The following is a 13,542-nucleotide window of genomic DNA, read 5'->3' on the forward strand; positions in this document are numbered from 1 at the left end:
CAGCATTTGGAGAGTGGAGTGAGGGTGGTACCCATCACCGTTCTTTAAAACAGGGTCTTGTCGCCCCATTTTAAAGGCTTAGTCGGGTCCAGTGCCTGCATGGTTGGTTGCAGACTTCCTGCCCGCTGCCTAAAACCATCTAAGGCTGCGTTCTCAGACACAGCACTTGGATCTCGCTAATGCTAGCAGGAGGCGCTTCCTACTGCATTAGAATTTTAATGACACAGAATTGCACAGCCGCTTCATTGCAGCTATGCAGTTTCTTACAAACCTGAATCTGGACCTGTCTGAGCAATGTACAAATTAAGATTTTCAGAAGTCCTTTTTCAGTGATTGTTTGTGTTACTTGTGTGGCGTGTTGAGCTGTTCAGTATCACTTCCTCTCTTGTACTGGCTGCTATCTGATTTGCATACAGCTGCGTTTACTATAAATATGCCCTAGAGGTCTAAACTGATGCTGCCTGTCATCCGTACAGTGTCTGCATTCTTTTTATAACTGTTACACTTTCCTTACACCAATATTACATCACATTACTGACTTTCTTTTCTCTATCGTCCTAAGTGGATGCTGGGGTTCCTGAAAGGACCATGGGGAATAGCGGCTCCGCAGGAGACAGGGCACAAAAAAGTAAAGCTTTACTAGGTCAGGTGGTGTGCACTGGCTCCTCCCCCTATGACCCTCCTCCAGACTCCAGTTAGATTTTGTGCCCGAACGAGAAGGGTGCAATCTAGGTGGCTCTCCTAAAGAGCTGCTTAGAGAAAGTTTAGTTTAGGTTTTTTTCTTTACAGTGAGTCCTGCTGGCAACAGGATCACTGCAACGTGGGACTTAGGGGGAAAGTAGTAAACTCACCTGCATGCAGAGTGGATTTGCTGCTTGGCTACTGGACACCATTAGCTCCAGAGGGATCGAACACAGGCCCAGCCGTGGAGTCCGGTCCCGGAGCCGCGCCGCCGACCCCCTTGCAGATGCTGAAGCGTGAAGAGGTCCGGAAACCGGCGGCTGAAGACTCCTCAGTCTTCATAAGGTAGCGCACAGCACTGCAGCTGTGCGCCATTTTCCTCTCAGCACACTTCACTGGGCAGTCACTGAGGGTGCAGAGCGCTGGGGGGGGGCGCTCTGAGAGGCAAATATAAACCTTATACAAGGCTAAAAATACCTCACATATAGCCCATAGGGGCTATATGGAGATATTTAACCCCTGCCTGACTGGAAAAATAGCGGGAGAAGAACCCGCCGAAAAAGGGGCGGGGCCTATCTCCTCAGCACACGGCGCCATTTTCTGTCACAGCTCCGCTGGTCAGGACGGCTCCCAGGTCTCTCCCCTGCACTGCACTACAGAAACAGGGTAAAACAGAGAGGGGGGGCACATTAATGGCTATATATATATATATATTATATATTAAAGCAGCTATAAGGGAGCACTTAATATAAGGATATCCCTTGTATATATAGCGCTTTGTGGTGTGTGCTGGCAGACTCTCCCTCTGTCTCCCCAAAAGGGCTAGTGGGTCCTGTCTTCATTAGAGCATTCCCTGTGAGTTTGCGGTGTGTGTCGGTACGGGGTGTCGACATGTATGAGGACGATATTGGTGTGGAGGCGGAGCAATTGCCAAATATGCAGATGTCACCCCCCAGGGGGTCGACACCAGAATGGATGCCTTTATTTGTGGAATTACGTGATGGTTTATCTTCCCTTAAACAGTCAGTTGAGGACATGAGGCGGCCGGACAATCAATTAATGCCTGTCCAGGCGCCTCAAACACCGTCAGGGGCTGTAAAACGCCCTTTGCCTCAGTCGGTCGACACAGACCCAGACACAGGCACTGATTCCAGTGACGACGGTAGAAATTCAAACGTATTTTCCAGTAGGGCCACACGTTATATGATTTTGGCAATGAAGGAGACGTTACATTTAGCTGATACTACAGATACCGTAAAACAGGGTATTATGTATGGTGTGAAAAAACTACAAACAGTTTTTCCTGAATCAGAAGAATTAAATGACGTGTGTGATGAAGCGTGGGTTGCTCCTGATAAAAAGTTGATAATTTCAAAAAAGTTATTGGCATTATACCCTTTCCCGCCAGAGGTTAGGGCGCGCTGGGAAACACCCCCTAAGGTGGACAAGGCGCTCACACGCTTATCTAAACAAGTGGCGTTACCCTCTCCTGAGACGGCCGCACTTAAGGATCCATCAGATAGAAAGATGGAAGTTATTCAAAAGAATATATACACACATGCAGGTGTTATACTACGACCAGCTATAGCAACTGCCTGGATGTGCAGTGCTGGAGTAGTTTGGTCAGAATCCCTGATTGAAAATATTGATACCCTAGATAGGGACAATGTTTTACTGTCGTTAGAACAAATAAAGGATGCATTTATCTATATGCGTGATGCACAGAGGGATATTTGCACACTGGCATCTCGGGTGAGTGCTATGTCCATTTCAGCCAGAAGAGCCTTATGGACACGACAGTGGACAGGCGATGCGGATTCAAAACGTCACATGGAGGTTTTGCCGTATAAAGGGGAGGAGTTATTTGGAGTTGGTCTATCAGACTTGGTGGCCACGGCTACTGCCGGGAAATCCACTTTTTTACCTCAAGTCACTCCCCAACAGAGAAAGGCACCGACCTTTCAACCGCAGCCTTTTCGCTCCTACAAAAATAAGAGAGCAAAGGGTTTGTCGTACCTGCCACGAGGCAGAGGAAGAGGGAAGAGACACCAACAGGCAGCTCCTTCCCAGGAACAGAAGCCCTCCCCGGCTCCTGCAAAAACCTCAGCATGACGCTGGGGCCTCTCAAGCGGACTCGGGGACAGTGGGCGGCCGTCTCAAAAATTACAGCGCGCAGTGGGCTCACTCGCAGGTAGACCCCTGGATCCTGCAGATAATATCTCAGGGGTACAGGTTGGAATTAGAGACGGATCCTCCTCATCGTTTCCTGAAGTCTGCTTTACCAACCGTCTCTTCCGAAAGGGAGAGGGTGTTGGAAGCCATTCACAAGCTGTACGCTCAGCAGGTGATAGTCAAAGTACCCCTATTACAACAAGGAAAGGGGTATTATTCCACTCTATTTGTGGTACCGAAGCCGGATGGCTCGGTAAGGCCTATTCTAAATCTGAAGTCCTTGAACCTCTACATAAAAAAGTTCAAGTTCAAGATGGAGTCACTCAGAGCAGTGATAGCGAACCTGGAAGAAGGGGACTTTATGGTATCCTTGGACATCAAGGATGCGTATCTACACGTTCCGATTTACCCCGCACACCAGGGGTACCTCAGGTTCATTGTTCAAAACTGTCACTATCAGTTTCAGACGCTGCCGTTCGGATTGTCCACGGCGCCTCGGGTCTTTACCAAGGTAATGGCCGAGATGATGATTCTTCTTCGAAGAAAAGGCGTATTAGTTATCCCATACTTGGACGATCTCCTAATAAGGGCAAGGTCCAGAGAACAGCTGGAGACAGCTTTAGCACTATCTCAAGAGGTGCTAAGACAACACGGGTGGATTCTGAATATTCCAAAATCCCATTTAATCCCGACAACTCGTCTGCTGTTCCTAGGAATGATTCTGGACACGGTTCAGAAAAAGGTTTTCCTTCCAGAGGAAAAAGCCAAGGAGTTATCCGATCTGGTCAGGAACCTCCTAAAACCAGGAAAGGTGTCAGTACATCAATGCACAAGAGTCCTGGGAAAAATGGTGGCTTCTTACGAAGCAATTCCATTCGGCAGATTCCATGCAAGAATATTCCAAAGGGATCTGTTGGACAAATGGTCAGGGTCGCATCTGCAGATGCACCTGCGAATAACCCTGTCACCAAAGACAAGGGTGTCACTTCTGTGGTGGTTGCAGAAGGCTCACCTATTAGAAGGCCGCAGATTCGGCATTCAGGATTGGATCCTGGTGACCACGGACGCCAGCCTGAGAGGCTGGGGAGCAGTCACACAAGGAAGAAACTTCCAGGGAGTATGGACGAGTCTGGAAAAGTCTCTTCACATAAACATTCTGGAACTAAGAGCAATCTACAATGCTCTAAGCCAGGCGGAACTTCTCCTGAAAGGAAAGCCGGTGTTGATTCAGTCGGACAACATCACGGCGGTCGCCCATGTAAACAGGCAGGGCGGCACAAGAAGCAGGAGTGCAATGGCAGAAGCTGCCAAGATTCTTCGCTGGGCGGAGAATCACGTGATAGCACTGTCAGCAGTGTTCATCCCGGGCGTGGACAACTGGGAAGCAGACTTCCTCAGCAGACACGATCTTCATCCGGGAGAGTGGGGTCTACATCCAGAAGTCTTCAACATGTTAATAGACCGTTGGGAAAGACCAATTGTAGACATGATGGCGTCTCGCCTCAACAAGAAACTGGACAAATATTGCGCCAGGTCAAGAGATCCACAGGCAATAGCTGTGGACGCACTGGTAACTCTTTGGGTGTACCAGTCAGTGTATGTGTTTCCTCCTCTGCCGCTCATACCAAAGGTATTGAAGATCATACGGCAAAGAAGAGTAAGAACAATACTAGTGGTTCCGGATTGGCCGAGAAGGACTTGGTATCCGGAACTTCAAGAGATGCTCACGGACGAACCGTGGCCTCTACCTCTGAGAAGGGACCTGCTACAGCAGGGTCCCTGTCTTTTTCAAGACTTACCGCGGCTGCGTTTGACGGCATGGCGGTTGAACGCCAGATCCTAAAAGGGAAAGGCATTCCAGAAGAAGTCATTCCTACCTTGATTAAGGCACGGAAGGAAGTCACCGTGAAACATTATCACCGCATTTGGCGAAAATATGTAGCGTGGTGCGAGGATCGGAGTGTTCCGACGGAGGAATTCCAACTGGGTCGTTTCCTACATTTCCTGCAATCAGGATTATCTATGGGTCTCAAATTGGGATCCATTAAGGTTCAAATTTCGGCCCTGTCAATATTCTTCCAAAAAGAATTGGCCTCTGTCCCTGAGGTCCAGACTTTTGTCAAGGGAGTACTGCATATACAGCCTCCTGTGGTGCCTCCGGTGGCACCGTGGGATCTAAATGTAGTTTTAGATTTCCTCAAATCCCATTGGTTTGAACCATTGAAAAAGGTGGATTTGAAATATCTCACATTGAAAGTGACTATGTTACTAGCCCTGGCCTCTGCCAGGAGAGTATCTGAATTGGCGGCTTTATCTTATAAAAGTCCTTATCTAATCTTCCATTCGGATAGGGCAGAACTGCGGACTCGTCCGCATTTTCTCCCTAAAGTGGTATCAGCATTTCATCTGAACCAACCTATGGTGGTGCCTGCGGCCACTAGCGACTTGGAGGACTCCAAGTTGTTGGACGTTGTCAGAGCCTTAAAAATACGGCTGGAGTCAGAAAATCTGACTCGCTGTTTATATTGTATGCACCCAACAAGTTGGGCGCACCTGCTTCTAAGCAGTCGATTGCTCGTTGGATTTGTAACACAATTCAACTTGCACATTCTGTGGCAGGCCTGCCACAGCCTAAAACTGTAAAAGCCCACTCCACAAGGAAGGTGGGCTCATCTTGGGCGGCTGCCCGAGGGGTCTCGGCATTACAACTCTGCCGAGCAGCTACGTGGTCGGGGGAGAACACGTTTGTAAAATTTTACAAATTTGATACCCTGGCAAAGGAGGACCTGGAGTTCTCTCATTCGGTGCTGCAGAGTCATCCGCACTCTCCCGCCCGTTTGGGAGCTTTGGTATAATCCCCATGGTCCTTTCAGGAACCCCAGCATCCACTTAGGACGATAGAGAAAATAAGAATTTACTTACCGATAATTCTATTTCTCGGAGTCCGTAGTGGATGCTGGGCGCCCATCCCAAGTGCGGATTATCTGCAATACTTGTACATAGTTATTGTTAACTAATTCGGGTTATTGTTAAGGAGCCATCTTTAAGAGGCCCTTTCTGTTATCATACTGTTAACTGGGTTTAGATCACAAGTTGTACGGTGTGATTGGTGTGGCTGGTATGAGTCTTACCCGGGATTCAAAATGCCTCCCTTATTGTGTATGCTCGTCCGGGCACAGTACCTAACTGGAGTCTGGAGGAGGGTCATAGGGGGAGGAGCCAGTGCACACCACCTGACCTAGTAAAGCTTTACTTTTTTGTGCCCTGTCTCCTGCGGAGCCGCTATTCCCCATGGTCCTTTCAGGAACCCCAGCATCCACTACGGACTCCGAGAAATAGAATTATCGGTAAGTAAATTCTTATTTTTTTCATAAACATACTTTATTGAGTAGATCATAGTTAACAATAGGGACAAGATAAGCAAAGTCCCAATAACAAATAATAACTAAAGTAGATACCAAGTCCGACTAAAATAAACAAGCTAAAATATGATCTGTTTTTAAAGCATAACGCTGTTAGTAAGAAGGGAAAACTCCAGCATACACAACAGTGAGATAGACCGTAGAAAAAGAAAAGGAGAAAAGAAGAAAGGAGACATTACTGACCTTTTCAAATGATACTAGTTGCAGTGGTTATAGATGTACAGTGTTTTAGAATCCTAATGTTTATGTATGGGTGAAATGCTGAATATAAAATGTTCTGCGTTTACAATGTGTCCTTAATATCTATGTCATTCTCTATATTGGCTCCAGCTCTGATGCTCCTGCTGGGTGTGTTGGATGTTCTGTTTGTATCCCATGCTTATCACAGTTTGGTCACCCGAGGAGCCTCGGTACAGCTAGTGTTTGGGTTTGAGGTAAGTAATGAAGTGTGATAATTACACACACATTTGGATGTGTAGCATTGTTTGTCCGCTTAAACATAATCAGTAAAGCTCTGTGTAGGGTTCATTCAGGGAAAATGTGGGCAGCATGTATTTCTCATTATTTAGTACAAGCCTTTTATTTCAAAGGAATCTTCCACTTACCACCAAACCACATTTATGTTCCTATTCTTTTTTTTTTTTATCTGTTCAACAAACACATTACTGCATTGTACAGTGGGTATCATATATCCATATTGGCCACATCAGTTTATAGCTCAGAAATTACATCACTGACTGCTAAGTAATTCATTTGAGCATACAGCAGGTTTTAAAGAAGTCTTTTCCCAACTTCTATGCTAGCAAACAGAATAACAAGCATCTAAAAATAAATAACATAATAAAAAGAAGGTTGCCACACCATTCCACTTCATATTGTCAATGTCTGTGCCGTTCCTTTTCTCATTACATTAATATAGATTGCCAATACTGTATCTATATCTAGTTCGATTCTTTTCTGGCGATCAGGGTTTGTGCAGACTAACGTTAATGTAAGAGGAAGTTGGTCTTTGTTTGCAAGGAAGTGGATTGTTATTTAAAGAAATGGACCATGGAGTAGAACTCTTGCAGCTGCATTCCACTTGCCCCTCTGATACCACGTTCTATCTCCCTGTGTACTTTCCTTCATGTGGACAATATGCAGCATACACAGACACAGGTAGTGATACAGACAAGGATGGAGTATGTAACAAACAGCACACTACTGTATATCTCAGACTGTTACATGATACTCTTATTTCTATTAGATACTGATAATGTGCATTCTTGCCGGTCTCGTAGTTGCACAGTACAATGTCAGAGTCTCTGGTTTCCATTTAGCATTATACTTTTATGTTTCTCTCCTTTTTTCATCTCATCTCTTCTTCTTTTTTTTTTTTTTTTTTTTGCAATATACCCTTATTCTCAACCCCTTTTGTGTAATTACAAGGCATGCACTATCCACATAGTGCAGATACAGATTAGCCACCGATGACATAACAGATATGTATTTCAAAGTATTTACAATTACTACTAGTCTCTGCATGAGATCTCCTGATTGCTTTATTTGTATTATTTCTCTAGCATCCACTAGGCGACACTGGAGGCTGAATACGTTGGGTATAGACGGCTGGCTATCAGGAGCTGGCACGCTACATCTTTTTGAAAGATTATGCAGACTCCTCCCCCTCTGTCCCCCATAAGCCCCAGTTTTAATTTTGACTGTGCCAAAGGAGCCGGGCACAGAACAATAGTGCTCCTGCACTACTCTTTACACTCTAGGAGGGGCCCTTCGCCACCTAGTCAAAGGTGGGGTCCGTGTACCCTAGCAGCATGCCTGAGTCGGGGGAACACTGTCAGGGCTTTACTAAAAGCGTCTGCTTCTCGCCTTGGGTCTCTGGAAAGGTAAGCGCGACAACCGCTGCTTCCCCACCTCCACATTACGTTGCTTGGGCACGAGTAATGAGAGCACTGCGCGGCCACAGCGGGTGGGTGCCGCAGGAGCAAGAGAGTCAGACCGCGAGATGCGTCACGTGGAGCGGTGTGGTTACAGACTTACGGAGCGGATAGCGCGATGCATGGAGACAGCGCTAGAAGCAGAAATACGGCTGTAAAACCTCCTGGAGTGCTCTCATTGTGTGGAGGAGACAAACAGTGCTAGACGCTGACAAGCTGGAGCGCAATAGCATACAAGCTTAGCTCAGCCTGTGTACAAACTTAAGGGCACAGTTTGTACATAATACCAGCGCTTATACAGAGCGTTGTTGTTCTCCCTCTTTTTTCTTTTTGCAGTTGGGGGCCCTTGCCCACTGAAATTATCCCTGCAGATCCCGAACTTCTCCTACTCACTGGAAGTTGAAGTACACAGGGAAAGGCAATTGGCCAGTGCAAATTCTTAAAGAGATAGAGTTTATATAGCACATGTACTCTCTCCCTCTCTTACCTGCCCTTTCTTTCATTCTCTCACTAACACGTCTGTGTGTGTGTGTAAGTACGTGTCTCTTGTCCTTGAGCCTGAGCCACAATGTCAGCAAGGAATACAGCAAAAAAGGCTTCTCAAAAGTTTTTTGTTTGTACCAACTGCATCAAAAGGCATGGTCTCAAGAAGACGTAGCCCAAGCTGCTACTTCTGCATGGGGTTCAAACCCTCCGTGGGCTTTTGCCTTAGCACAAGTTATATCTGATCTACGATCCGAATTGACAGCCTCTCGTGGAGATAGAGAGCCAGCCAAGGTTAGTGATTCTTCTTTGCCCCTTCTCTTTCTACAGAGCCGGCGTGGGCAATGGGACTGGCCAAATCTATGGAAGATTTGGTTAAACTGATTCTTCTATCAAACTGGTACCGGAGCGTCCCAAAAAGTAGAGGATGTTTTTGGCGATACTGCAGTCGGATGAGTCTGATGAGGAACGACAGACGAGAGAAGGGTCGGAGGAAGAAGGAGAACTTGACGTGTCGGATATGGAGAATACCACGTCGTGTGACGACATCCAGGAAGTAGAAGCCCTTATAAAGGCAGTCCGTCAGGTATTAAATATCACGGACTCTGCTCCCACGAAACCCCGGATTCTTCCTTATTCGATAATAAATGCCGTAACCTTTCCCTTTTCACCAAAATTGGATGAACTTTTGTCCGAAGCTTGGAAACACCAGGATAAAAGGTTTCACGTTCCGAAACAATTCCTGGTTTTGTATCCATTTCCACCTACCATGACGAAAAAATGGGAACAACCTCCTCCGGGCGACTTGTCACTATCAAGATTGTCAAATAAGACTTACTGGTTCCAGGAGTGACGGCCTTAAAGGATCCTTCGGATCGTAAGATGGAAACAACCCTGAAGTCTAGCTAATCGGCCGCAGGTGCTTTACTCCAACCAGCATTGGTAGGATCTTTGGTAAACAAGGTAGTGGAAGATTGGGCTGCCCAATTGATTGCTGACTTGGAAGCTGGTGTTCTGCCTGAAGAGCTAATTGTGCTAGTGGAACATATGCAAGAATCCGTGGCTTACTTGGGAAAAGCTTCTAAGGATATTGGCCAAGTTGGGGCACGAATCTCAGCGTCCGCTGTGGCGGCTCGTCGAGCGCTGTGGTTGCGTTCTTGACAGGCGGATGCGGGATCTAGACGAACGGCAGAGGCCCTACCGTTTACAGGGAAAGTTCTCTTTGGAGATGAGCTTGATAAGCTAATATCTCAGGCTACGGGTGGGAAATGCACCTTCCTGCCGTCCATAACTCCTCAATCTAAATGGACTTATTTGGGTCCTTCCTTTCGTTCCTTTAGGAATTCAACTTCCTTTCGGCCTAAATCCAGAACCTCAAAGGTGAAATAGGCCGAAGCCGTCGCCAAGAGCCCAAGCCTACTGAGAAGACAGTGGCATAACGGTCTCCCTCCCACCTGGGTACTCCCATGGTGGGTGCACGTCTCCGATCTTTTCAGGAGGCATAGATGCACATGTCCACGGATGCATGGGTACATTCCCTTGTGTCCAAAGGTTACAAAATCGATTTTCGAAGTTTCACCTCCACCACTGTTCTTTTCCACCGGTTTTCCAGCTTCAGAAGACAGAGGGCTCTTCAGGGAGCAATTCAGTCCCTCTTGGACTCAGCGGTGTTAATGCCAGTTCCAGGTCCTCAACGGACGAAAGGATACTACTCAAACCTGTTTGTAGTTCCGAAGCCGGACGGATCGGTACGACCCATCCTGAATCTGAAGTCGTTGAATCAATACCTCACATATTACTGATTCAAGATGGAGTCCATCGACTGATCTAGGGCCTGGAGCCAGGAGAGTTGATGATTTCCCTGGACATAAAGGATGTGTACCTGCACATCTCCATTTGGGAGCCTCATCAAGAATTTTTGAGACTTGCAAATCTATAGGACCATTATCCATTCCGAGCACTTCCATTCTGACTGTCTTCGGCTCCAAGAGTGTTTACCAAGGTCATGGTAGCACATCTTCGATCGCTAGGAGTGACGATTGTACCATACTTAGACGACCTTTTACTCAAAGAGCCATCGGAGGAGATACTCCGGGAGCATGCTTTTATCACCCACAAAGTTCTCCTGCAACACTTTAATATTCAATTCCAAAAAATCCAACCTCTTGCCATCCCAGCGCATCCAGTTTCTGGGTCTGATAATGGATACCAAGCTTCCGAAAGTATTCCTGCCAGTGGACAAGGTTCAGAGTATCCGACTGATGGTTCAGAAGGTCCTCAAGCCGAGGAAGGTGTAGTTACATCTCTGCATTCGTCTCTTAGGGAAGATGGTGGCTGCCTGGGAAATGTTACAATTCGGTCAGTTTCATTCTCTAACCTTCCAGCTGGACCTCTTGACTCAGTAGTTGGGGTCACATCTCCATCTCCATGGAACGGTGAAATTAGCTACGCGGACTCGAGTATCTCTTCTCTGGTGGCTTCAGATGCACAACCTCTTGGCGGGGGAAGAGATTCGGCATATGGGATTGGACCTTGGTCACTACCGATGCCAGTCTCAGAGGCTGGGGTGCGGTTATTCAGCAGCATCACTTCCAGGGAAAGTGGCCGGATCAGGAACAGTTTCTACCCATAAACGTGTTAGAACTGAGGGCCATCTTCAATACGCTTCAGCAGGCGGTTCACCTACTTCGGGCGAGACCAGTGCGGGAACAGTCGGACAGTCGCTTATGTCAACCGCCAAGGCGGCACAAGGAGTCGTATGGCCATTGCGGGAGGTGGCTCGAATTCTGAGATGGATCAAACTTCACAAAGCACTGTTATCGGCTGTATTCATTGCGGGAGTGAACAACTGCGAAACCGATAAGCTCAGTCGTCAGGACCTTCACCCCGGGGAGTAGGCTCTACACCCTCAGGTATTTCAACAGTTGGTTCGGCGATGGGGTCTCCCACAAGTGGATCTCATGGCCTCCCATCTGAATCATCAATTACCACGCTACAAGTCCAGAACTTAGGTCCCCGGTGCAGAAGATGTGGACGCTCTCACGGCTCCTCGGCCGTACGAACTGGTTTACTTGTTCCCTCTGTTTCCTTTTCTACCTCGAGTACTAAAGCGATCAAGAGGGAATCCACGTGGGTCATTCTGGTGGCCCCGAAATGGCCTCCCAGAGCTTGGTATTCGGACCACCTCCCAACTACTAGCAGACGACCCATGGCAGTTGTCTCTTCGTCCAGACATGTTGCAGCAAGGGCCGTTAAACCTCACCCAGATTTGACGCAGCTGCATTTAACGGGGTGGCTCTTGAAGCCCTTATTCTGAGACGTAAAGGAATTCCTTCTTCAGTAATTTCCGACCATGCTCAGGGTTCATAAACCTGTCACGGCTGCTCATTACCACCGCATATGGCGAAGCATATATGTCTTGGTGTGCGGCCAGGGGATGCGACACGTGGTCTTTTAAACTGGCTCGTCTTTTGTTATTTTTGCAAAAGGGCTTGGATGATGGTTTACGTCTTGGTTCACTCAAGGTTCAAATTTCTGCCTAGTCGATCTTTTTCCAGCGGAAATTGGCCGTCATGCCGGAAGTGCAGACATTTTTGCAGGGTGTGTTGCGAGTGCAACTACCATGTGTTCCGCCGACTTCTCCATGGGACCTTAATTTGGTTATTCGGTTCCTGCAGTCTTCGGTTTTTGAACTATTGACAGAGGTGGAATTAAAGTTTCTTAATTGGAAAACTGGTTTCCTTTTGGCCTTGGCATCACCTCGACGGGTGTCTGATTTAAGTTCCTTGTCGTGCAAACCGCCTTATCTTTTTCATGAAGACAGGGCGAAACTTGGTTTCCTGCCGAAGGTGGTTTTGCCATTTCACATTAACCAGCTGATTGTGATTTCTGCTTTCAAAGACGACTCAGGGGAACCTTCTTCTTTGGATGTTGTCCGAGTACTTCACATTTGTGACTCGGACGGCATCCTTGGGTAAAACAGATGCCTTGTTTGTCCTGTGTGATGCGAGCAGGCGGGGTTGGCCTGCTTCGAAACAAACTTTGGCGAGATGGATTAAGTTGACCATTAGGCAGGCCTACTTGAATTCACGCCGACATCTAGCAGTTATCTTGGTGCATTCCACTAAGTCTGTGGGTCCGTCATGGCTAATACTTTGATTCTATAAGTTTGATACATTTGCTGCCTCCGGTTCACTGTTTGAGCGGCTTGTCTTGCAGATTCCTCAGTGCTCTCCCACCCGCAGGGACAGCTTTGGGACGACCCCTAGTGGATGTTAGAGAAAGGAGGATTTTGGTACTTGCCAATAAATCTCTTTCTCGAAATCCATAGGGAACACTGGACACCCACCCAGCACTGTTTCCTCCTTGCGTTGTGGTTCAGATTCAAGGATTGTTTGTTTGTTTGTTCTTGTTTAATTGTTATTGTTCCTCTGTTTAGTCTCCTCTTGGCTCAGTTATGAAAACTGGGGCTTATAGGGGATAGAGGGGGAGGAGTTTGCTTAATCTTTCAACATGTAGTGTGCCAGCTCCTGATAGCCAGCCTTCTATCCCCAACGTATTCAGCCTCCTGTGTCCTCTATGGATTTCGAGAAAGGGATTTATCGGTAAGTTCCAAAAATCCTCCTTTATCTGCTACTAATTCACATGAATTGTTCTTGCCTTCTCAGTATGCCATACTCATGACCATGATCCTCACTGTGTTCATAAAGTATATCCTCCACTCAGTGGACCTACAGAGCGAGAATCCATGGGATAATAAGGCTGTGTACATGTTATACACTGAGCTTCTCACTGGTAAGCAAACACATATTTCCAGCCAAGTTTATGTGAAACAATTATAAATGTAAGTG

General features: G+C 47.0%; 1 protein-coding gene across 1 annotated transcript in view; it reads left to right on the forward strand.

The window, feature by feature from the left end:
• The window catches only part of SYVN1 (synoviolin 1), a 77,320-nt gene that overhangs the window by 5,339 nt on the left and 58,439 nt on the right, over positions 1-13,542 (forward strand). Inside the window, exons 6-7 of the mRNA XM_063944844.1 lie at positions 6,606-6,709; positions 13,360-13,486. Of these exons, the coding sequence (XP_063800914.1) occupies positions 6,606-6,709; positions 13,360-13,486 (231 nt within the window). The remainder of the gene's footprint in view (positions 1-6,605; positions 6,710-13,359; positions 13,487-13,542) is intronic.

The sequence above is a fragment of the Pseudophryne corroboree genome, chromosome 11 (genome assembly GCF_028390025.1).
Source record: "Pseudophryne corroboree isolate aPseCor3 chromosome 11, aPseCor3.hap2, whole genome shotgun sequence".
Taxonomy (NCBI): Eukaryota; Metazoa; Chordata; class Amphibia; order Anura; family Myobatrachidae; genus Pseudophryne; species Pseudophryne corroboree.